The following is a 25,797-nucleotide window of genomic DNA, read 5'->3' on the forward strand; positions in this document are numbered from 1 at the left end:
TTGCTTTGTCGGGTTCTGGTCAAAGCTTGAATAAGGTTCATATCATAAATGGTCTGTGTGTAAAAGCAAATCTGCACCACAAAAAGCCAAAACTAAATATTTGTCTCTCTTTTTCTTTCTCCTCGTCCTCCTCTGCACCTGCTCTTTTTTTTTTTTCATTCTCCTTTTTTTTTTTTTTTTTTGGTAGGCTAATCATGTGCCATAGTTTTGGTCGACCAACCATTTCCTTGGTTGACTACAGCCCTACTGTTTAGGGCTAACCTTCAGTTTTCTAAATTCCATGTTTTTTTCCCTTCAGTTCTCATTTAAAGTTTCCAACTTTGGAAATTTTTTCAACCCCAGTAGAAATGTTTTGTTTGGATGTGATACAGTTATTTGAAATTACTCCCAATCTTTGGTTAATTGCAATAAATAATTTCCATAAAAAGTTTCTATTTCATTTTTTTAATACTTCCCGTTCCCGTTGAAATTTACTTGCAGCTGTAACCACAATATAAAATACCTATAATTTATAACCTTTAAACACAGTGTGTATACACTTTGAGAAATGCTAGAAATACAGATGAAAAACAGCAGAGTTAGAATTAAAATGTGTTTTTTTGTGTTGAATTTCTATTGCATTAAACTGTCCTTTATGGCTTTTGTACAGAGATCTCTACAACAGGTTTTATCAGTATCAACTAAAATAACCGTATTTACCGTGAATAAGTGACAAATCCTCTGCTGACATGTTTCCTTTACCAGCATCCACTCGAGAGAAATCTTCCACTCTTTGTCCATTTCCTTCTCGCGATGCTGGGACTTTCTGCTGTGGATGGATTCCGCCAACTACGGCGGCGTGAAGGGCAAACTGCCTTCCAGCGTCATGTACGGAGAGGTACGGCAACCCAGTGTAGAGTGAGTTTGATTATTTGAAGTTGACTGAGCTATAAGACGCGTCTACGCTACCATTGTTGCTAAGGAGGGAGCCAAGCCAAAGAAAAACAAACAGAGGGAAGGAGACGAGGATGGCAGCGAGGATGAGGAGGATGAAGAGGATAATGAAGAAGATGACAGGGATGCAGAAATGGACGAAGTGGAGGAGTTGATAGAGAGCAGCTGGAATATCATGCAGTATCTTCCCCAAACGGCGTCCTGCCAGAAGTACTTCCTCATGATCGTCTCAGGTAAAAAAAAGAGCTGATTTATATTTATATATATATATATTATGTATATTTTTGTTGTGTCCATGCTGTACTCTCACACAGGGTTAGGCTCAATTACATTTTTAACTAGAATTACGTCTTCAATTATCCATGTTCAGTTTCAACTAGAGGTCGACCGGGACCGATATATTGGGCCGATATATGAACTTTTTTCAATATCGGCCATCTGCCAATTTTTAGCGTAGCCATTAAAAAAATTAAAAAAAAAGAAATAAAACAAAAAATATACATTCAGATGTATGAATATACAACAACAAAAAAGTAATAATAATAATAATAGCATGTGCATGGGAGAGTTCCTGGGGATTTCCACTGGATACGTCTCTGCTGCACCACGGCACTGATCCGGTTTTGCGCCTTCGGTTGGACGACTGTGGCGTCACGAGACAGAGCAGTTCTCACGATCTTTATATAATCGCGTGAGAACGCAGTGAAAGGTTCTTGTTATAAACGCAACAATAAACAGGTCAGTGTTCCTAACGAAGGAGAACAACAAGGTTGGACTCTGGTTTTGTCATGGCCACATTTTTTTATCAACAGAGGAGAGATAAAACTGCACCAGTAAAACATGAACTAAATCAAAGTTGCTGCAGTTTCCAGTACAGTTACAGCATGAGAGGAAACAATATAGTGGTTGTGATTTTGTTTTTACACATTATGACGTTTTGGTGATGTACTGTAGTTATTTGTAATATAATCTCAAGTGTTTTATTTTGAAAAGTAACCCGATATTTTATTGCGGAGTACATGCTTAATTTCCTGTTTAGCTTCATTTGCTCTGCGCTGATTAATGCGTCGTGCTCCAGTGTCCGCCAGAAATAGAAGCCCTACGTATATCTGCTGGGGGCTCTCTTTGCGGGGTCTCTCCTGGCGGTTCCGGCCTGGTGGGGCGTGGTGGTGCCCCTTCCCTACGGGTGGGGCTTGGTGCTTGTCCCGTCTCCTGGTTGCCTTGGGGGCGCGCCTCGCGGCGTGTGGGTCTGGGGTGGCCTGCCGCACCGGTGTAGGGGGTGGGTGCGCTGGGGGGTGCTGGCCTCTGGGGCGGGGTTGCTTGGCACTCCGGGATGGTGCTCTTTGCTGGGGGGCGGCTCCAGCAGTTCCGGTGGTTAAGGTCGGTATCGGCCGCTTGGTAGGTCTGTCCTGCTATCTGCGGGCTGGCAGGTGGGTGGGTTCTGCGCCTTTGGCGGGGGGCTGCTGCTCTGCATCAGTTGTGTGCCGTTGCGGGAGCGAGTGCCCGCTGGCTGCCCGTTTGGCCCGGCTCTGGCCATCTGCTGGGCGTGGGCCTTGGCTCCACTGCTGGGGTCTCGGGAGGGGGGCTCTCTGGGCCCTCCCCTCGGGGATTGGGTGCTTGGGTGGGGTGGGTTAGGATGCTGGCGGGGGGCCTTGGGGTCAGTGGCGGGATGCGCTGGGTGCTCGGCTGCTTGGGGCTTCCCCCTAATGTGTGTTTGTGGGTGGTGGCTGCCTCTCAGCCTGGGATCTTGGGGGCGTCTGGGGGGTTGCTCGGTCATGGGGGGGTGGCCTGGGGCTCCCTGGCCCCCACTGTTTCTGCTGGCCTGGCTGCATCTGCGGGCCCGGGGCAGTTCCTGGGTTTGCGGTAGCGGTTTTTTGCACATATACTGGTATACGATGCACTGGCACGCTTTGGGATGTGGGATAAAACTCATACTGGGCTTAACTTTAGACGCGTTAATCCCAAATACCTGCTTTAGGTATTACCACTCACTCATTCCCCCTGTCCACAGCCACCACCATTATAGCTAAGCTTCACACTTGTCACTATACTGGCTTGATTACACAACATAATAAGCACAATATATTCTACAACTTCACATCTCACCCTCACTGTAAAACAATCTATTCTCCCCACCCTTTCTATTTCCTACCTTGAGTCTCTCCTCCCTGCTCCCTTTCCCCTCCCCTTCCCCCTCCCTCTCCACTTTGGTATAACACTGCTCTCCCTTTTTATATCCTCCCTATAATAAAAGATTTCTTACCCTTCCTTAGGGAGGGCTGGTGATGGTCACAATTAACAAAACATGCATTGCTGTCTCATAATGATTGCACTTCCAGTAGTGTCGACCTTTGACAGCATGTGCAGACAAGAGAAAAAAATAAAAAATAAAATCCCATATCGGTCGACCTCTAATTTCAACTGATTACGATGACCAGCATTTTATCCAATTACAATTAAAATTATAATTATTTTGTTCTCTGAAATTAAGTTTCAATTACCTTACTAAAGTTAAATTACATTAACCTCATTAACTTATGAACCTCATGAAACTTAGCCTCCTCTTGCGTTAGCTTTCTGTTAGCATCTCTTATGATAATGTTTTGTCTTAAATAATTAAAAATATTATATATCATGCAATTAGTTTTTCATCTCTTGGTTGTTCGGCTTCCTTATAAATGAAAATATTGGTATTAATGTTTTCTGGTGTGGGCGTCTGAGCCTTTTTTTCCCCGTTTTTTAAATGGTAAAATGATCCTGAATAGAACTGACAGGTAGTGGGAAAACGTTATCTGAAACGTATTTTAATAATAATTAACTACGTATGCATTAGTCATAGAATTTTAACATGGTTCCACAGTTTTTGTGTTTAATTAAATTGTAATTTACATTTTTTGATAAAATTTTCATGCCAATTACAACGTCAACTATCTGAACTCGATTATGATTACAACAGCAACAGATTTTTAAACTTAGAATTACAAATATAATTATCTCACAATTGTAATTAATTATCAATATGCTAATTACAATTATAATTGACTCCCAACTCTGCCCTCACGCACACACTTTGTGTTCCTGTCAGCCTACATTGCAGCCGTTTACCACAGCATGAAGGAGGAGCTGAGACGAAACACTCCTGGAGCCACGCCGGTGAAGAGGCGAGGAGGAAGTCAGGCCTCCCAGCAGGCATTGGGAGACCTGAGTGCACTTCCTGGTACGATGCTGGGAGGAGCTGCTAGTTTTTAAAATGAAAGGAATCCTCAAATCTATAACTTTCTGTCCTTTTTTCGCTTTCTTTCCCACAGGAATGATTTCTTTCTCTCAGGATTACGTGTCCAATGAGTTGACCCAGAACATTTTCACCATCACTCAGAAAATCCAGAAAAAGGTGACGGGCACCAGAAGCGTCACGCAGACATCAGAGATGTTTCCCATCCTGCCTGGTTCACACCTGCCTCTTAATAACCCAGCACTGGAGTTCATCAAATACGTCTGCCAGGTATTACACATTGATATCACTTGCACTGAGAAATGGTATTACTACATCAGGGGTGGCCAACCTTTTTCAGCTCGCGATCTACTTCTGCCACGGACAGTTCATCACTATCTACTGTTTATAACTGTAAAAAAAATTATTTCAATATTTAAGCTATTAAAATTGTTACATTTTTGTATAATATCAGAATACAATAATACTATTGAAGCAGTAACACTTCAGCACCGAGTTAGATTGAAATGTATTTAAGAAAAATATAAATACAATCAATAAAAATATTTTAAAAATAAAGATTTAATAAAAAATGTAGCCTTTCCATTCCATCACGGTAGAACCAAAACTACAGTTCAAATCCAGAGTAGCTCCAAATACAGCTGCTCACTTCATAAAGACCCAGGTTAAAAAATCTAATCTTTGCACTGTATCAGACAAACACACAAAAGCCTCGTCTGCATGAACCAAATGCTTGTGAGTTCACTGAGAGGCTGATGTTCATGCAACGGAGAAGTAAAATCAGAAAAAGGAAAACACAGAGAGATCAAAGGATCCAGTCAGGAGGAAACAGAGGAATTAACAGACCCATGATGATGACGGACTACATGGATTATTACAGAGTTATAGAGGCGGTGAGTGTGTGTGAGGGGATGAAACCACAATAAAACCACATTTAGTGGTGCCAGTTATGATGCTGATGATGTAGCCGTTCAAGCTGGGGTGACTGTGATGGTCTCTGGGCTTATTATTAAAGGTTATAAATCAGGGGTACACAATGCGTCGATCGCAATCTACCGGTTGATCGTGGAGGCATTTTTTGTCAACTGCGCACATGGGCTACAAGACCTCTTAAATGATTGACAACAGCACAGTCACTTTTACCAAAAATAAAACCTAACAATTCAGCGTCTGACCTCAAATTGCATTTGCGCTAGTGCACTAACCTGTTCATTTACAACCTTTAATAATAAGTAGAAGAAGACCCTCCCCCAACCCATAGCCGCTCACACACCGACCGGACCAGGTACATTTATTATCAGCATCTTTAGACAACCTACATGTGTGGAAGATATTGAAGTTCTTCTAAAGAACAAAGTGAGCTACAAATACTGGTAGCGCTAAATGTGCTTTGATGAGAGATGAAATGCGACTGGAAACAAACTGTTGACCCACACACAGTATATTTAGTAATATTTTTTTTCATTGCATTTTTTTTATATATATTTTAAGTAATTGTTATTGTTTCAATATTATTTTTGTATTTCAATACAACAAAGTGGAACAAACTGTTAGCAGAGCTCAAGTCCGCATCCAATGTAAATATTTATAAATCCATGTTAAAGACATTTCTTTTTCTCTACTGCGTATGAACGAGAGGAGATTTTAAATGTTTTTACTGCTAATTTTAAATGTTTTTACTGCTGATTTAATGAACTTATTGATTTTTAAACTGTTTAATGTGTTCTGTTGCACTTTTTAATCATGTAAAGCACATTGAATTGCCTTGTGTATGAAATGCGCTTTACAAATAAATGTGCCTTGCTATGATATTATACAAATATTGAATACTTATTTAATAATTGTAATAGTATTGATAAATATGATAGTGTTAATATTAAAATGTAATTGTTTTCCAATTATAACCACCTTAACACAGTAGATCATGAAGAGCTGTCCGTGGCTCGCGAGCCGAAAAAGTGTGTGCGCCCCCTGTTGTAAATGAACAGATTGGTGCGCTAGCGCGCCTTCAAATTGAGGTCAGAAGATAAATTGTTAGGTTTAATATCTGGTTTACGTGACTGTGCCGTTCTCATTCAGTTATGAAGTCTTGCTGCTCACGAGTGCACAAAATGCCTCTGCAATAGACCGGTAGATTGTGATTGACGCGTTGATTCCTGTACTACAGGAATGGCTAAGGCTTCTATTTCTTTGCATTTTCTCTCTCTCTCTCTCTCTCTCCCTCTCTCCCTCTCTCCCTCTCTCTGTAGGTTCTTTCTCTTGATGGCAACATTGTGAATCAGGTGAACAAGCTGAAAAGAGACCTCCTGCGTCTCGTCGACGTTGGAGAGTTTTCAGAGCACGCCTACTTTCGTGACCCCTGCAACTCTTACATCCTGCCCGAGGTCATCTGCCACCAGTGCAACTTCTGCCGTGACCTGGATCTCTGCAAAGACCCATCAATGGCACAGGTGTGTGAGCTGAGGGCAACGTGACGATGGGATGGAAAAGCCTCAGTGACCTAATGTGACGTGTCCTCCTCAGGATGGATCCGTGTTGCCTCAGTGGTTCTGCTCTAACTGCCAGGCCCAGTACGAGAGCGAGTCCATCGAGATGGCTTTGGTTGAAGCTCTGCAGAAGAAGCTGATGAGCTACACACTGCAGGACCTGGTCAGAACATGATGTTCACACACACAATCACTAATCAGTAATCGTCATGTTTATGCTATAACTGGTGGCCCTCAGACTCAGTTTGTGCAGCCCCCCAAAAATTGTGATTCAAAAACTCAATACACAGAAATGACAGTAAAACACACTGAATGAGTGAAAAAGACAAAACCACAACAAAAATTCACAAATCAGCAGAAAACTACACACAACTATAATAACAATATACAAAAGTACATGAAACAACAAGAAAAACACACAAACTAACACCAAAAGCAAACAAAATGACAGGAAAAAACACAAAATGACTAAAGACGACAAAAATACGACAAAGATTCACAAAACGGCACAAACTGTAGCAACAATACACTATAAGGTACACAAAAACGCACAAAATATCAACAAAAGCACAGAAAAATGCACTAAATAAGTGAAAAAGACAAAACTACAACAAAAATTCACAAAACAACAGAAAAATACACAGAACTATAATAACAATAGACAAAAAGGTACACAATACAACAAAAACACAGAAAAATGCACTCAATGACTAAAAAAGACAAAATGACATAAAAATACACAAAACAAATCAGAAACTATAAATGTTACACACACATGACAACAGACACAAAATACAATTACACAAAATGTTATGTCCAAAAATACAGAAAAAAGGAACACAACAATGCACAAAAGGACTCCAAGGGCACACAAACCCACAACAAAAACACAAAATACATAAAAGCACAACAAAAATACACAAAAATGATGCAATAAACACAAAAACTACACAAAATGACATTTGGACAACAAAAATACAATAAATGACTCAAAAACCCGAAACAACAAAAAAGCAGGAAATGACAATAACAACACACAAAATGAGAGAAAAATACACAAAAAGGACAACAAAAATGTATAAAGGTACTGCCAAAACACTAACCAACAAAAAACAAAATGCAAACAAAAATACACCAAACTGGTGTTTCTCAAATGGGGGTACGTGTACCCATAAGGATACACGATGGCATTACAGTTGGTACTTTGAGAGAGATGAAAATTAACAAATGAAACCATTAAAAATATTGGGTTTTATCATTTTTATTCTTATTTAAAAATGATAATCATACTAAATATTATCAGCAACTTACAAAATGAAAACAAAAACACAAAATAAGAGAAAAAACATACTGAATAATAAAAAAAAACAACCAATAAAATATTACCAGTCCAGCAACACACAAAACGACAACAAAGACACACTAAATGAGAGAAAATTACACCAGATCACTACAAAATATGACAAAAATAACAGCGAAGCATACAAAACAACATAAGAAACAACCAAACGACATCAAAGAGACACATTGAGAGAAAATGATTTAAATAATACCAAGAACACACAAAAATAACAACAAAAACATAAAATAAGAGAAAAATGTACTGAATAATAAAAAAGAACAAACAACAACAACAAAATGACACTAAAAACACATGTGACCCTTGGATCAGATAGTCTCTGTGCTACACCTGCAGAAGTGTGTAATTGTTGTTGCTCGTTCCTCTATCTGCAGGTGTGCGTGAAATGTAAAGGTGTGAAGCAGGCCAACATGCCACTTTACTGCAGCTGTGCAGGAAACTTTGAGCTCACCTTCTCAGCAAAGGTCTTTATAATCAAACCTAATCAATGTCACGGTCCAGCCGTTGGATTGGTCTGCATTAACGCTCTGTCTGTCTTGTGTTTTCTCCACATCTAAAGAGCTTCTCAGAGCAGATCGCTGTGTTTCGAAACATCGCGTCCCACTACAACATGAGCTTCCTCCAGGAAACCATCGACCTGTTGCTCGCCATGAGTCCTCAAATCAGCCAGAACGCGTAGCCAGCGCTGCTGCTCTTTGTGATGACCCGATACACTGATGAGTTCAATAATTGTAGATGCATTTTTACTGATCATTATTATTAAACTGATTCATTGTTTTATGTTGAATAAACTTTTTCCATGTTTTTAAACTGAGAGCTTGTTTTTAAAGACTAACTGCCTGTACTATGAAGCTGGATAAGTATATTCTGATATCTCTCCGTTAGCTTCACTTATCCAAACATTCTCTGTCACAGAGCAGCTGTACTACGAAGCGGGATATAAACATGTTCAGATTAAGCATGTGGAGATTAAGCGATACGAATCAGTATCTAGATACAACCGTGTGTATCTAGTGTATTGAGTCATTCACTGTGCATCGATACAATTTACGGGTGAAATCGAGATGCATTGGTCAGAGCGTGACTGCATCGATAAAATCCATGGTTGCATCGGTTTTTACTTCCATCCATCATCCATCTGACCCAATTGTTCCTGTTTTTAGGGTCGCAGGGCAGTTTTATGTTATATTTCATTCTATCCTGTGTTATTGAGGCACATTAAATGCACCATCACTGCCTCGCGTTTTGTTTTGAACACAGACTGAAGCTGTTGTCATGTACTGAGTTTGCATCGTACTGAGATTGTATGTACGCACACGCGCACTACCGGAAAATGAATTTTAGAGGTCTTGTAGCCCATGTGCAATTTTAGTACAATAAGAGGAAATCCAGCTTTGTAGTGCAGGCCAATAATGACTAAACACAATACACAACATGACCACAGAAATATACAGAACAACACAATTATAACGAAAAACATCCTCAAGTCTCTAATCATTATGCTTTCCTATGTTCAATAAGTACAGTCATTAATCAGCACTAATGATGTTGTTCAGTGTCCTCTTCAGCTAATGTGCTCATTAGTGGTTTGTGCACAGTTTTAGGTACAGGAAGGAAATGGCAATTGTTTTTAATTTGCATTGAATTAATTGGTGTCATTTCATTTAATAATAGTTTTATTTTATACAGATGCCTTTGTTGAATATAAATTAAGTTTTAATTGTGAAAAATTTGGTCTCTTCCCTTTTTAAGTTTATACATGAGATGTTTACTGTATGCAGGGGAACCGTGGCAAGATTTATTACCAAAAATAAACATGGGGGTGAAAGTAACTATAGTAACTTTTACTTTAAGTACTATTTTATTGAGGTACTTTTTACTTGTACTTGAGTTTTATGTATGACTTACTTGTACCTGAGTACGATTTTAATCAAGTAACAGTAGTTCTACTTGATATATCAGTACTCTTACACCTCTGCTTATACATGGGCAGCATTTTAACAATTCCATTGGTTTATCTACCAATTCGTTTCAAAGTTGGAAAATGTATAGTCTAATGATGGTAGCTTGAAAAAGGAGTGCACAAAAATGTATAGCAGAGGAAGGTAACTTTTATCACAGCGGGACCACAAAAATGTTTTTGTTTGATTGGAGGGTCACATGATCAACATACATGTCAGCATTTAGAATAATGAGTGATCTGAGCATTAATACAGGGATGTGTTTTTTTTTCTTCTTACTCGTTCTGAGGCATTTTGTGCATTTCTGTAATTCTTTTGTGCATTTTTCCTGGAAAATGTATGTTTTTTGGAGTCATATTGTGTATTTGTGCTGTCATTTTGTATTTTTTGGAGTAGTTTTTATGTATTTTTGTTGTCATTTTGCTTGTTAGTAAGTTATGTGGGTTTGCAGAGTCATTTTTTGTGTTTTTCTTGTCTTTTGGTGGACTTTGGTCGACATTTTCTGTATTTTTGTACATTTTTTTGAGTAATTTTGTGTTGTCGTTTTGTTCATTTTTGTAGTATTTCCTGTGTTTTTCCTCTTGTCTTTTCCTGTATCTTCCTGCAATGTTTTAATTTTTTGTTTTTTTTTAATGTGTTCTTGTTTTGTGTACTTTTGTGTACGCCAGTTGGCAACAATCCAAATCTGTTTGGTTTTTCTTTTTAATTTCACATACATTTTTAGTTTGATTGAATAAAAAAGACACAAATTTTTCTCCATAAATATCCAAATAAAATTGGCTGGCATTGAAAAAAAAAAAAATAATCTTAGTTGTTTGAAGGCATCTGGTGACCCCCTCCCAGTGTTTCACGACCCCAAATGGGGTCCTGGCCCCAAGGTTGAGAACTCTTGACATTAAAAAAAACTGTATGAAATGTGCTGCACAGATCGATTTTCCCATTTCCCTTAAACACATCCAACGCTGTTTTCCTTCTGTATAGTGAGTGATGACGTGTTGTGTGATGATTATTATTAGTAGTAGATGGATGCTGATGGTGTCTCAGATCATGAATAATTACATTTCAAACTCTATTAGGTTATCCCTCTTTGAGCTTCTCTCTGACACTTGCTGTACACAGAACAAATGATAAAGCCTCTAAATTTGACACTAAATCCTTTTTTAAAAGATATTATTTTGATATTTCACATAATTTGTCATTTTTTTAATCTACTCTTTACTGATTTGTCCATATATTTTCATGTACGTGGTCTCCACTGGTCAGATCTCCACTAGCAGTGCTCCTCCTCCGTCCATCATGGTGGATATCGATCCATTAGCCTTGAGTCTTTAAGTCTTTCTTCACCACTGATGGATTCACACTTCCCCACAATCTTGTTAGTGGGAACCATTTTATGGGAAATGTCTGCGTTATTTGATTACCCTTCACTGCTCTCCTTGTGCACCTCTGAGCACTTTTTCCCTCTTTCTTCTCCTCCTCCTCCTCATCAGTTACAAAGACGCAAAGAACGACAGCACAAGAGCATATTTGTTCAATATGATTTTAATGATAAAAAATAAATAAATTAAAAAAAATGCTATATTTTGTGTTAAAGAAATCATCTCATATCAACACATAAAGGCAAAGAAAAGCATTTATCATTCAAGTGAACATCTGCATTGTGTGGAAAACACTTGTATTTGGTATAAGTGACGGTTATGATTTCTTCTCCGTTGTTAGTTTTCCTTCATACGAAGAAGAAGAAGAAGAAACACTGTAAAAGTTGTGAGTATGTTCTAACACAGTGGTTCTCAACCTTTTCAGCCCCTGACCCCCCAAAATAAAGGTGCCAGAAACCAGGAATGGGGACCCCCACTGTACCTGAAGGTGGTTGAACACAGTCACGTGGAGACAGGACCATCTATAAGGGGGAATAAAGGGGAGAGATTTTTGGGGTCCATCCATAAAGTCAGTAAAATGATGGTCCATTGTTCTATGAATCTGTGATAACCACATTTATTTATTGATTTAATAATTTGAATAATATCCACTGTTATACAGGAAGTTCATTATTGTTTGTGCCATAGTATAAAGTCATCTTAAATATGTAAATCCTTGTTTTAATCATAAAACATGTAATGTAGTTAAAAAAGTAGCAACAATTACTTTAAACTGGAATAAAATAGGCATTTCAAATCATAAATGGGGGTAAATTGGCAAAAGTAAGCATAAGAATATAATAATTTATTATTATTTGTGCCATAGTACCGGTATGTAGTCATCTTAAGGATGTGAATCCTTGTTTAAATCAGAAAATAAAATGTGTTTAAAGTGACCAAAAATGATGGAAAAGGTGGTGACGAGGTGGGATTTTAGAAACCACAAAAATTGGTTATAATTTGCAAATGAAAGTGGCCAAAAACAGACAGAAAAAGTAGTAAAAAGGTTTCAAAGTGTCAATGTTGGCTTAAAAGTAGGAACAATTTGTTTAAACTGGCAAATAATGGGTATGACAAAACGTGAATGTGGTTAAATAATACAATAATGGGTCAACATATGCAACATTAGGTGAGAAAAGTGGTGGAAAGGGTTTATAAGTGCCTAAAATGTCTTGAAAGGGTGAAAAAAAATGTGCAGAAAAGGCATTGAAATTTGATGTAATGTAGCAAAAATGCAGTAAAAGTTTGGCAAGAAAAAGTGACCAAAATTGGTTAAAATATGGCAAGTGGCTCAAATTGTTCCAATCATATTCCTAGTTTCTTGAAGGCATCTGGCGACCCTCTCCCAGTGTCTCACGAGCCCAAGGTTGAGAACCCCTGTTCTAACAAAAGTAACAGGAAGCTGCGGCCGCTGATGTTTGTCTTATGCACAGCTACTGTACCATTGATGAGGTTGATAATGATGCTGAAGCTGCTGATAGATCAACTCTGTCTCTCACAGACCAACCACAGGCGTCTGTTTCTGTCCCACTTTGTCACTGGAGCAGCCACTGCCAGTGGTCGTCACCTCGGGGTCCGTGAGGGCCCAGCAGCAGACGTGTGACGTCACAGAGGGACGCCGTCTGAAAGGTCTGAGTGAACGGAGCCGAAGCTGTTGATGAAGCTGAGCTCTGTAGAGACGGGATTGGTGGAGTTGGACTGTGGCGGCTCCTTGATCACCTGTTCAACCACAAATCAAATCTGTCAGGAAACATGTGACACCATTCACTCATTCATCTTCTGAAACACTTGTTACTGTTCAGAGTCTAAGTACTGCACTACCTGTAGGAAACCCAGCATGAGGAGAACATGCAAACCCCTCCTAAAATATCAACTGGAAAATGTTCATTTCCTGAAGAAAATGCCAGTGAGGATGCAGGTGTTTGCCCACGTTGTGGAACACTGCATTAGCTTAGCTTAGCATTACCCTAGCATTGGTATTAGCTCAGCATTAGCCTAACTTTAGCCTTACATTAGCATAGGATTAGCCTAGCAGTAGCATTAGCCTAAAACTTGCATTAGCATTGGCCTGCATTAGCATTAACTTGCATTAGAATTAGCCTAAAATTAGCATCTGCATTAACCTAGCATTAGCATAAACTTAGCATTCGCTTGCATTAACATTAAATTGCATTAACTTGAATTAGCATTAGCATTAAACAAGCATTAGCACAAACTTAGCATTAATCTAACATTAACATTAATTTGCATTGGCATTAGCCTAGAATTAGTTAGCATTAGCTGAGCATTTGCACAAATAATGCATTAGATTTTATATACCGGACACAAAGCGCTTTACACAAAGTGTTCACCTCGTTTGTTGTCATTTTGTGTATTTTATGTCAATGTGCTTTTTGAGTCATTTTGTATGTTTTATTTTGCTGCTTAGTGTTTTGGTTGTACTTTTTAGACTTTTTGTGTATTTTTCTGTCATTTTGTGTGTTGTTGGAGTCATTTTATGCATTTTTGTTGTTTATGGTTTTTGTATTTTTGTTGTCCTAATGTCTGTTTTTGAAGTAGTTTTTGTGTGTTTATTGCATCATTTTTGTGCAAAATACTTAAAAGCACAACAAAGATATATCTTTGTTGTGCTTTTAAGTATTTTTCTTTCATTTTGTGCATTTTTTTTGTGGGGGGGGTTACACAGAGTTACCTAAGGGCCACATGTGGCTCTCAGGGCACATTCGTTGCCTTTGTCAGCGTGATATCACTACTAAGCTCCATAGCCACAGGATCAGGATCAGCATTTGTTATTTTTTTTTAACATTGACATTCATTTAATCATCATCTAGAGCAGAGGTTCTCAACCTTGGGGTCAGGACCACTGGGAAGGGATCGCCAGATGCCTTCAAGAAACTAGAAATATTTTCTGAACAATTTGAGACCATTTCTGCTTATTTTTACCCTTTTTCTGCAACTACACTAAACTTGCCATATTTTAACTTATTTTCATCACTTTGCCATATTTTTGAGTTGGTTTGTGAGAGACGATAACACGTTCGTAAAGACAAACTTTATGAATGATTACCTCGTCAAACTTTCTCTCACTGTAGACTTCGTTCTTGTCGATAAATGTGAGCATGATCCAGTCACAGATTATCGTACACTGTCGGGAAACATAAGAAAGGAAACGTGAATCGTTGGTGGAACAAGCAGGACATGCCATGGGAAATAGTGGAAAAAATGATTGTGACTTACAATCCCAACAGAAGTCAGGGCGGTCACTGTGCTGATGATGGTGGGAATGGGACTGAATTTACCTGCCTGGAACAACAGAGTAATGAGAGTGAGCTCAATGAGGCTGAAAATACAGATGATGGAGGACGGATGGCTTACGTGTCCATGAACTATAATATCCAGACGGATGCCGTAGGCTTTGATGAGTGTGCGAGACTTTTCTCCATTCTTATCGTAATACTTGGCAAATCTGAGGAGTATACGACAGATACCACCAGGGTTTTGGTTAATTTTATATATATATATATACAGTATATATATATACTGTATATATATATATATATATATATATATATACTGTATATATATATATATATATAGTAATAGCGTAATTGATAATTCATTACATGTATGGCGTAATTATAATTGTAATTGTAAGTGAAAAATATGTCGCTAGTGTAATCATGATTGAACTGTAATTGAGTTCCGATAATTAACATTGTAACTGTAATTGACATGGAAATTCAATAAAAACTGCCAATTACATCTGAATTAAATACAAACCCGTGGAACCATGTTACAGTTCTTTGGCTTGCACACATACTGTATATGTAGTTTCATATCAACTTTTCCCACTACCTGTCACATCTCTTTAGGACCAGTACAAAACAAAACCTTGTCTGTAGTGGTAGCATTTCACAGCATGGTGGAGGCTGCAAGACGTTTAATATTAATATTAAACTAACCACTTGGAACGAGTGTATCATGTTTTTCCTGCGGTCTGTGCCTTCTCCTCGCCCTCTGCTCTCTTTTCTGTTTCAGGTGTCTTGATGCTGGAGCTGGTGGTTCCAGATCGATGGTTCACGGCTCAACTAGTCTGGAACACTTGGATGGTCTATCCTTCTATCCTATCCTGTTTGTCCTTCTGTTCAATAACCCCTACCAGTCAAAGCAGATGGCTGCCACCTCTGAACCTGGTTCTAACGGAGATTTCTTCCTATAAAATAGAGGGAGTTTTTTCTTCCCACTGTCACTAAATGCTTGATCACGTGGATCTTGTTGGGTTCGTTCTTTCTTTCTATGGACTCTATATTTTGTGAAGCGCTTTGAGATGACTTTGTTGTAATATGCGCTGTATAAATAAAGTTGAATTGAGTTGAGTATTCTGACAGAGGAAAGGCTTAGACGCCCACACCAAAAATACGAAAACCAATATTTCCATTGATGAGGAAGCCTATCAATATAACCAAGACATGAAAAACAAATTGGATGATAGATAATAGTTTTAGTGTATTTTACAACTGATTTAAGACATGGGTCAAAACTGATCTGTTATCATAAGAGATGCTAACACGAGAGGAAGGTTACGTTAAATTGAATTATTTATTAAAGGCTCAGTAATTGTGATTAATTGAATTTGAAATTTTGTAAGTGAGAACGCAATTGTAATTGACTTTCAGAGGAAAAATTAAAATGACAGTTTTAAATTGAAAAAATGCTCCTTAAAATTGGAAAAAATCAGGCTGACCCTCTCTGGATCTGAGAAGTCCTTTGGAAAAACTTGGAATCCTTTCTTTTCATATATCAAAAGTACAGAATGCCATCTTGATGTTGACTGAGAACCTGTTTTAAATATTCTGTCAATTTTTTATTATATTCAATCTAGTTTTTTTCCCTTTAAGAGGTGTGCTAGGGGAATGTTAGGGTAAGGATGTGGGGGTTCGAGTTTGTATATGTATGTCTTGTCCTTGTATGTCGTTTAAAAAAAAAAAAAAGAAGAATTTTGCATAAAAAAAAAAAAAAATTGTATGTAAAATGTTCTATTTTTCTTCAATAAAAAAAAAAAAAAAAAAAAAATTGAAAAATTGCTGGTCACCGTAATCATAACTGAGTTATAATTGAACATGTATAAATGAAGATTGTAATTGACCCCAACCCTGGATACCACCTCATTAAATAAAACTCCATAGATTTCAAAGCTCATCACCAACCTGTAGTAGTAACCTGACGTGGACTGATCCTTTCGCAGGTCCAGACGACGGAATGCATACGTAGGTTTACAGTGTGAAGGATCCAGATCCAGGTTACATTTCCAGTTGATGAAAACGCCAATCACTCCTCCCTGAGCACACAACACACAATCACGTGTTCTGTGATCCAAACACAGCGACTAGGAAATAAACACTAATGTGAAATCTGATACTTACTGTATTTAGTAATGGAATGTCAATTTGGAAATGAACTGTTTTGTGTGTAACGTCAATTGATAGATCAGTTGTTCACAGCCACGTCTTTACAGTTGTTTTAAAATAGTTTTCTATTATATTGTTCACACAGTGACGTCATCTGTATTACAGTTTTAAAATGAATGAAACTCACATGTGACCTAGATTCTAGACATCGGGTAGCGATGACGTTACAGCAGAGATAGGCAATATTTAACCCCAACCCTAAGTCCACAAACAATGTCATTGTATCTGATCTGAGGGTCACATGATCAACATTCATGTCATTATTAGAATAAAGACAATTCCCAGACATAATTCAACTCAAAACTGTTCAAATGATTTATATGAAGCAAGCGATGGTGCCCTTCTAAAAGGGTTGCAGAAAATATATTTAGAGAGGTAAACTACATTTCAAAATGCCAGAACAACATTGAACATGATGAGTAACATAACAATAGCAGGGGTTAAATTATGGAACTGGATGAAATAAAACAAAGCATAACATAAACCAGTTTAAAAAGATTTTCATATCATTTATTGTTAATAAGTATCAGAAAGAAGAGCAACAATTGTACCTATTGCAGCAATAATATATAATATGTATATAATGGTATAAAACATATGAATACTTACTCAATAAACATGGATGGAGTATATTATGAATTTAAATATTGTCACTATATTTTGTATGATTTCAAATTCAATTGATGAAATGTGTGGAGTAGTGTACATTTATTATAAATAAAATATTGATTTTATGAACATGTCACGCACATACATGCAGAACGTGTTCTTTTTCTTCTGAAGACTGCCAAAATAAATTTCAAATTCAAATTTCAAATGAGGAACATGAGCCTTAACACAACAAAACAACAAAGGTTAGTGTGTGTTTTTGGATTCATATGTTGTTACTTTTCTGTTGTTTTGTTTATTTTTATTGTTTTCGTGAATTTTTCTGTCGTTTTTGTTGTGGTTATGTGTGCTTTTAGAGTCATTTTCCATATTTTTGTGGTCGTTTTAGATGTTTTTCAATTATTTTTCAGTTATTCTGTCTAATTTAGTTGTTTTCTATGTCATGTATGTTTTTTGGTGACATTTTGTGTCGTTTTTGTTGTCCCTTTTGTGTATTTTTCTTTAATATCGTATGTTTTTTGGAGCCGTTTTGTGTATTTTTTTCTTTTTTGTGCGCCTTTTTCAACTCATTTGGTACATTTACTTTGGGGGCTGCACAAATTTTGATTTAGGGTCGCAATGTGGCCCCCAAACCATCAGTTGCCCATGTCTGTATTACATATAGGACACTTTAGACTGTGGGGAATTAAAAACACAGCCATCTAATATGATACTTGACTTTTATGTCTTTCTTTACATTTGTTCTTTTCTTATCCTTAAACAAATTTGTTAAAGCAGAGGTAAGTTTTAAGTCCAGACCTCCTACTCACAGTCTTGCAGAGTTCAGTGAAATTTTCTCTTGCTTTGCTTGCGATGTATCCAAGGCGGAAGTTTGGACAGTACGGCTCCTTTTCCTCATGGTAATGACACTTATTGAGATATTTGTGCATGCCACGCTTGTTGGAGACATCTTTAATATTTCCCCTGCAAAACAAACAAGCATGTAATCCCTGAACAGCAGCTGCAGCTTTGAGAAGCTGAGTCAGCAGAGTGCGCTACCTCAGCACTTTGAATCTAGGGAAGTGGATGGAGTTCCTGATGAAAACAGTGAAATTGATGGCTTCCACCAATGGTGGTTCTCTGTGGAGGACAACAGTTGATTATTGGTTTTGTCAGTTTAAGCAGCTGGGATTAGTTGTTTTCTTTGAGTGGTTTGGACACAAACATGCAGAGCCGTTTCTAGGGGCCCCGATGCAAGATGCTGTGCAGGGGCCCCCAGTTTGCATAGAGAGATTCCTATATGGAGTTCAAATCATGCTAAAACCTCACAAACACGTGTGACATGTTCTACACATGCCCAACGATTCACAAACAAAGTCAGTGTGGTTTGCAAACACAAAAAAAAACTAATGTGGTTAGTTTTGCAAATAAGAAACGTACCTATCAAACGATACAGCATGGTTTACACATGCAAAGGAACATGTCTCAAACTACAAAAAACATCCATCAAGTACAAAACACAATTTTATTAGAAAGTTTACTGATATTTGTGTGTGGATTTGTAAATTTGTGCCAAAAGTCAGGTGACAGTTTTTCATTGTTCTTGAATAGTTTTTGTACTTTTTTTGTAGATTGAGGCCCTTTTCTACGCGTTAAATGAACTGATTTTTTTAAAGGTACGTTTCTTAGTTTTTTGTAGTTCTTGAATTGTTTTTTTGTACGTTTTTTTGTAGTTTGAGACACTTTTCTATGTGTAAAACGTACTGTATCGGAATGTTTCTTATTTGCAAAATAAAATCCATTCAAAGATTTGTGCCGAAAGACACGTAAAGGTTTTTGTAGTTCTTGAACAGTTTTTGTGTATTTTAAAAGGGACGCATTATGCTATTTTTCAAACATCTCCATTTGTTATAACTCCAACAACATAGTATTTGAGGTTTATTTTCCCAAACCCGCCTGTTTTCTGGAGTTTTAGCCTCTGAAAAGTGACTTTCTCACTAATTCTTAAGACTAAGCTGTTTGAGTGGGCGTGTCTATAGACGCGGACTCCACACAACAGCTGATCATTAGCAACTTTCTTTGCTATTGTTTACAGCCAAAAAACTGCACATTACAGTAAAACACATGGATATTTAAGCGGATATTGTGAATGTGAGTCAGAAAAACACTGTTTCATGATGTGTATGAGCCGTGCAGCAACAGCAGATTCATCAGCTGAGTCAGCTGTTTCAAACACTTACCGGAGCTGCTACGTTGCTTTATTGTCATCATCTCATGTAGAGATTACAGAAAAGTCCATTCAAGGTGATAGTCAGAACCGTTGTGTCACATTGTGTCACAAACACAGTGTTGTCAGATTCGTGGTTCGTGTTTGGGCTGTTTTTATTGGAATGGGCGGGTTCTAGGATGTGATTGGGCTGGAATTTGTCAATCTGATCTGGCAACACTGATTCCCGATTTTACTTGTGACGTCACAAATATAGAAAGTTTGAAACGGAGCAATTTTCTCTATGTTATAAGACTTACACAGACCACAAACAAACGACTGGATGGTTTTTTTCACATTTTGTGTGCTGATGGACACTCAAGTTACCTCATATGTGATAAAAAAAAAAAATTGCATTTTTTTCATAAGATTTTTCATAATATGTCCTCTTTAAGACACTTTCTATGTGTAAAATGTCCTGTATTTTTTGATAGGTACGTTTCTTATTTGAAAAAACAAAAGGCTTTGTTTGTGAATGCTGTTTTCTGTTTGCAAACCACAGAGCTTGTTTTTGAAGTGTCCGTGTTTGTGTTTGTGAAGTTTTTGTGAGGTTTAGGCATGATTTTAACTCCATATTCCTAATTAATTAAATGGTCAACAAACTGCTGAATGATGGGTACTGGTCAGTCATACCAATAGTCCCTGTCGCCTGATATCGGACACTGTGGGACTTTGGAGTCCAGACATACAGTAATTCACCCTCAAAAAGCACAAGCTAGTGCTTATGATAGAGGTGATATTATGCTATGTAAAAGCCCAAAAATGACCATAGTTGGAAATTAGCAATAGCTAAACTCTTTGTACAACACATTAGTTGCATTTGCTTCTATTGGAACAATGTGAAATTGTATCGTCCCTATTTAAATAAAATAATTCTTTAACTGATTTAAATCCAGGCATTAAGTGTCATGTGCCTACCGTACAACAGCATACTCCTCTATGGGACACCAGCTTTGGATCTCACATGTTTTGAAGGTGTAGTTGTAGTACTGAACACACCTGCCCGTCCTTCTGCCTGTAACCAAATCAACAGTGTTCAGCAGCTAAAGCACAACACGTTTTATTCTTATGTTACTAGTGAAAAACTAATAAACAATAAAACATGAAAAATATAAAAACCATTGCATCAGAAAAACATTTATTTTCAAAAACTCAATATTGATTATGAACAGATTTCTCATGTTCTACAGTTTCTGCAATTTAAAGTTTTTATGTTACTAGTGAAATACCAATATACAATAAATGATTATAAGACATAGAAACAAGCTACAGTGGCCTCATGTAAAGAATTTTCAATATTCTCAAGTAGTGAAATAATCCAAAGTTGGGTTACAAAATAAAAATGAAGAAGTTGCATAAAGTAAATGTGTTTTATATCCCAAGAAAGAGTAATCTTTATACTGTAAATTAAAAAAGAGATCACATTCCCACATGCAGTTAATGACCAATGAAAAGAGTAATTCTAATTTCAAGAGACTGTCACCCAAGAACCAATGCATACTGTATATGTGACTAATCATTAGTGATGTGAACAGTCTCTGTACATAGCTCCAGCTGATCAGATCACAGGGAGCTGAGGCATATGTTAAGTTATTTACTGAAGACACAAAAATGTTCCAGCCTGAAACCCGGACAAACCTTGTCCACCAGATAGGATGTACAGTATAGCAGATATTCTGTATATTCTGTGAGAGTAGGTGGAGCTGTATTACTATACCATATTTCAGTTTCCAATGTGGTGTAGTTCCTGAGATATCAGAAGCTGAAAATGGAAGAAAAATATGGACTCGTACACCACTAACTAAATTGGCCATATCTCAAAAAGTGTTCATCCAATCAAACTAAGGATTTACAGTGTGTACTGAACAATTGGTAAAAAAATTTAGAATTTTTTGAGACCAAAGTGCATGAGATGACCTGAAAATTTGTTGAAATTACATAAAATTACACTATGTTGATCCGGATCCCCTTTCAAAAACTTAAGGGAATATTCCATGCTTGGCCTAAGGTCTTTCTTTGGTTAAAATTTTATTGAAATCCGTTAATTACTTTTGACCTAATCCTGCTAAGAGACAAACAAAGAAATACATAAATGCTGGTGAAAATATTAGAATAGAGCATATACCATGTCCGTCAAAGTCCACCTCTCCTTCCACGCAGTCCAAGTCCTTAGTGCAGTTGGCCTTAGCCACTTTGAAATACTAAAAGGAAATCAGGCATTAATGCTGGAGCTTTAGTAACTAATACAACCTGTCACATGACTGCAAAAATATTCCTTTACAGGAGCTCTCACCTCAGCACAGGTGCTTTGCTTCTGATCATATGTAAATTCTCTTCTCAATATTGTACTAATCACATCCCCACCCTGGGGAAAAAAGGAATATAAGTGAATACTGTGCTTGGATAAAACAAAAAGCAATGTCATGTTGTGTAATAGCTGTTACGAGCTTCACCTCAGGAGGTCGAGCGTATTCCACCATGTCCAGGATAACATCTCCATGAGCTGCTGTGCCTTTCATGAGTGTGTACACGGAGCTCGCTGGGCGGGTTTCACTCTCCTGGTATGCTTTCTGACTTATAAACACATACCTGACAGACAGAGGAAGTATTAGGCTCTCTGTCATGACGTCAGCAGTTATAAAATGGGTCAAGTTACAAATGCTCCGTTCAGTCTTCTTTAGGCTGGATACAAGAAATGTTAGATGGAGCGTATGACGCACCAAACCAAAGATATTAAAGGGGCAGTATTATGAAAGATTCAATTCAGAATGGTTTTGCTCCAGTGATATACATTCCTTAAGCCGCATTTAGAGGACAAAAGTTGAAAAAGTTTTGTTTCCTCCCTCCCTTGTTATTCCACATTTTGTAAAAAGTCAGCTCCAAACAGGCGAGTTGGATTTTTCCCCTCTTATGACTCATAAGGGAGAAACTCCTCCTCCTGATCATCCTGGCTCCTCCTACCCTGCATAAGAATGTGAGCTCCAGCTATCTCTCAAACTACCTCACAGGTAAAACAAACATGGCAAACGAAGGACATTGTCACAAAAGTTGCACTGTTTTGGGCTGCATTGAATAACGGACAAATATATTTTTCACCCCCCCCATCAGAGTCTCTATGGACCCAGTGGCTGGATTTTATCTTTGCTGGTCATGTACCAAGCGAAATGGAAATAGAGGCCAAAATGTCAGCTGAAAGGTCTGGTTCTCCCCGAGTCCAAATATGTGCATCATTTCCCGAGTCCGAATTGCACCCGCTAGAGCCAAAACGCACAATTTTTGGGCCACAAAAAAGGCCTCATTTTGGTAAAAAAGTGGTATCAGCGGACAGGTTTTATTTCTTGAGCCTGAGTATGTGTTCGGTTTTTGGCTAGAGTCCTAATTGTGCCCACTGAAGGCCCAGCATGGAAGTCAGTGTCGGTCACTCAGAGACCCATCAATGGGGCCAGGGGCATCTCTGGTGCCCCTTTGACAGGGCAAGGTGCCTTGTCCCTGGGTACAGTCCTGGCTGGTGGGGCCTGGAAGTCTTTTCCATCGATTTATCAAAAGTGCTCGGATTGGGTCGAACAAGGTATCAGCGGAAAGGTCTAGTCTCCCCGAGTCCGAATATGTGCATCATTCCTGGGTAGAGTCCAAATTGCTCTGGAGGCCCTAAAAAGTAGGTGTTTCTGTTTACCAGGGGTAACATCAGTTAATGATACAGACACGCCTACTCATTCATATGCATGACGGACCAAAAATGGCATGTTTTTACGAGTGGTCATAAAAAATAATTTTCATAGGGCTAAAACTCCGTAAAACAGGCGAGTTTAGGAAGATAAACCTCAAACACTATGTTGTTGGGGTTCTTAGAACAAATGGAGAAAGGTGAAAAATAATACTGGACCTTTAAAAAACACTTACTGTCTACTTACGTATAAGGTCGAGCTTGGTCGTACCAAGTTGGAGCCCTTATTGCAATGGTTCCTAACCTTTTTTTTCTGATTGTGACCCCATTTTTATATGACAAATTTCTAGGGACCCAAATCCTACAAAATATTTTTTTTTCTCGAATTAGTTTTTAATGATGTTAGTTATATTGTTTTACAAATAGAGAGTAACCAGGATTTGTGCACAAAAGTGACAAGATGTACCAACTCAGATATTTTCATACTGTATTTCATTTATTCATTTTTTTTTTTCATTTTTTCTCTTTTTGTTCTGCATTTCATTTAAACTAATAAAGTACATAATACAGTTATCTAAAATCGTATGCTGTGTTTTCATTTGAAAAAGAATAATAATTTTAAAAACATTAATTATTGAATATATTTTTATTCAGTAATCCATTTTTATTAATCACTAGACATTTCAGGCAACCCCATTTTAATTTGAAGTGACCCCACATGGGGTCATGACCCAAAGGTTGAAAAATACAGCCTTCTTACCTTCAGAATGGCCTTAAAGTCTTATTTGCTTATTATCGACTCAGGTAGGTGTATAATATCGAAGTCTAATTTCCTGTTTTAATTATTATATTTTTGCAACAGACAAGACCAACACAGAAACAAACAGATGAATAATAGTAACTTTCTATTAACTGTCAAAGGAAAAAGGATAAATAAATAACGGAAAATAAATAAAGGCCTTCTTTACCCCTCGTTTCTTTATTCCTCCTTTATTTCAAATGTTTTTCCTCATCCTTTTTTTGCCCCCAGTTAAAATCTATTTTTTCTTTTCTAATATTTTCTTTATCTCTTCCCAGCCTCGTGCTTTCTATAGCTTCTTTGCTGCCTCTAGACCAGTTAGGTGAAGGATACACGTCTTATTTCATTGCATCACTGTACTGGATTGAGTTTATATCCCAGAGGTCATCCCAGTGAAGTCATGTTTTTAAGGAAACAGTTTGACATCGGGCACCTGATGTGTTACTGCGCTGAACATAATCTTCAGATATAAAGAGATGGAAACCCAATAAAATAGTCACCAATATTATCTCTATCTCCTAATAAGCTTCTCCTTCTCAACTTGATTTAATTTCAAATTAAAACTACTCAATAAAATCATAAGTTAAAGGTGCGTCCCTCTGTGTGCTGGATGTAAAATGAACAATCATTGCTTTTGATCATTTTAAATGACAGACATTCATACAATAACATAGAAAATGAGAAAAATGATGTATGTAAAGTTTTTTCATTTTACTATATTTTTCTATTTAGCACATTAGAATAGAATAAACGTGTTTATATTTCTCTTCAATAATATATATTTAATAAAAATAGATACAAGATCAGAGTTACATACATACATAATCATTGTTTAATGATGTAAGGTGTGGTCCAAAATGGTGGGGGAAAAAAAAAAATCTACAATCATCCCTCTGGAGTGCAAACATGCAAATATAAGAAACATAAAAACTTACCAGACAAAATAAGTGATGACAAGAAACTGCACAGTTCTGTAAATGACCCCAAGAGTTCTGTTTTTAACCACCATCACTTTGGGGGTCTCATAGTCCCAGAAACCTTGAAAATACTCCTTTATAAAACGACGCAATCCCATGGTGACTTTAAGGAAGTCTTCACATTTAAGATGAAAAGGTTCTACCCAAGTGTTTCCCTCTACAGTGTCTGTCTAGCTCTCTGTTTTTCTCATGGTTCCTCCTCCTCCCTCCCTTCTGTTGGTCATCTCTGCACAATCCCACTGAGTAAATGGATTGGGGGTGTGGTTTATATCTGGCTTTTATTCCCCCTAAAGCCTTTCTATCATCATGATTTCTGAAAATGTATGCTTTTGTGTATGTTTAGGGATCAATGGTGAGAATTTGTTGAAAAATATATATCTTTTTATTTAGTTTATCAGATATTTTTCTCACAGGCAAAGATACTTAGTCCTAGTATTGTCTGTTGTTTGGACAAGAAGGAATTTTTAGGCAATAATGTTTTAAATTTCTGAATTATTTTTAGATTTGCCTCCACCACACTTAACACTTGGCATAGTCCAGGAAAATACCATTCTTCTTTAGCTCATTTTCTTCATATTTACCTCATTTTTCTTTCATTTAAGACCGAAATTCATGTAAAACAGCATGTTCCATAACATTATGTAA

At 37.5% G+C, this 25,797-nt stretch overlaps 2 protein-coding genes across 2 annotated transcripts in view; one reads left to right on the top strand and one right to left on the bottom strand.

The window, feature by feature from the left end:
- The window catches only part of pole (polymerase (DNA directed), epsilon), a 51,059-nt gene extending 42,338 nt beyond the window's left edge, over positions 1–8,721 (top strand). Inside the window, exons 41-48 of the mRNA XM_028458416.1 lie at positions 745–877; positions 962–1,166; positions 4,019–4,150; positions 4,242–4,435; positions 6,415–6,615; positions 6,689–6,814; positions 8,386–8,475; positions 8,571–8,721. Of these exons, the coding sequence (XP_028314217.1) occupies positions 745–877; positions 962–1,166; positions 4,019–4,150; positions 4,242–4,435; positions 6,415–6,615; positions 6,689–6,814; positions 8,386–8,475; positions 8,571–8,690 (1,201 nt within the window). The 3' untranslated portion in view covers positions 8,691–8,721. The remainder of the gene's footprint in view (positions 1–744; positions 878–961; positions 1,167–4,018; positions 4,151–4,241; positions 4,436–6,414; positions 6,616–6,688; positions 6,815–8,385; positions 8,476–8,570) is intronic.
- Positions 8,722–12,658: 3,937 nt separating this feature from the next.
- On the bottom strand, positions 12,659–25,373 carry p2rx2 (purinergic receptor P2X, ligand-gated ion channel, 2). Its single transcript, XM_028457781.1, has 12 exons — positions 25,111–25,373; positions 22,166–22,301; positions 22,006–22,077; positions 21,838–21,913; positions 20,631–20,727; positions 18,506–18,586; positions 18,277–18,430; positions 16,598–16,728; positions 14,766–14,856; positions 14,628–14,693; positions 14,458–14,535; positions 12,659–13,109 (listed from the first exon to the last, which is right to left on the bottom strand). Exons 1-12 carry the CDS (start codon positions 25,248–25,250, stop codon positions 12,996–12,998), a joined length of 1,236 nt encoding a protein of 411 aa, XP_028313582.1. The 5' UTR covers positions 25,251–25,373; the 3' UTR covers positions 12,659–12,995.
- Positions 25,374–25,797: the final 424 nt, after the last annotated feature.

The sequence above is a fragment of the Gouania willdenowi genome, chromosome 9 (assembly GCF_900634775.1).
Source record: "Gouania willdenowi chromosome 9, fGouWil2.1, whole genome shotgun sequence".
NCBI classification, from domain to species: domain Eukaryota; kingdom Metazoa; phylum Chordata; class Actinopteri; order Blenniiformes; family Gobiesocidae; genus Gouania; species Gouania willdenowi.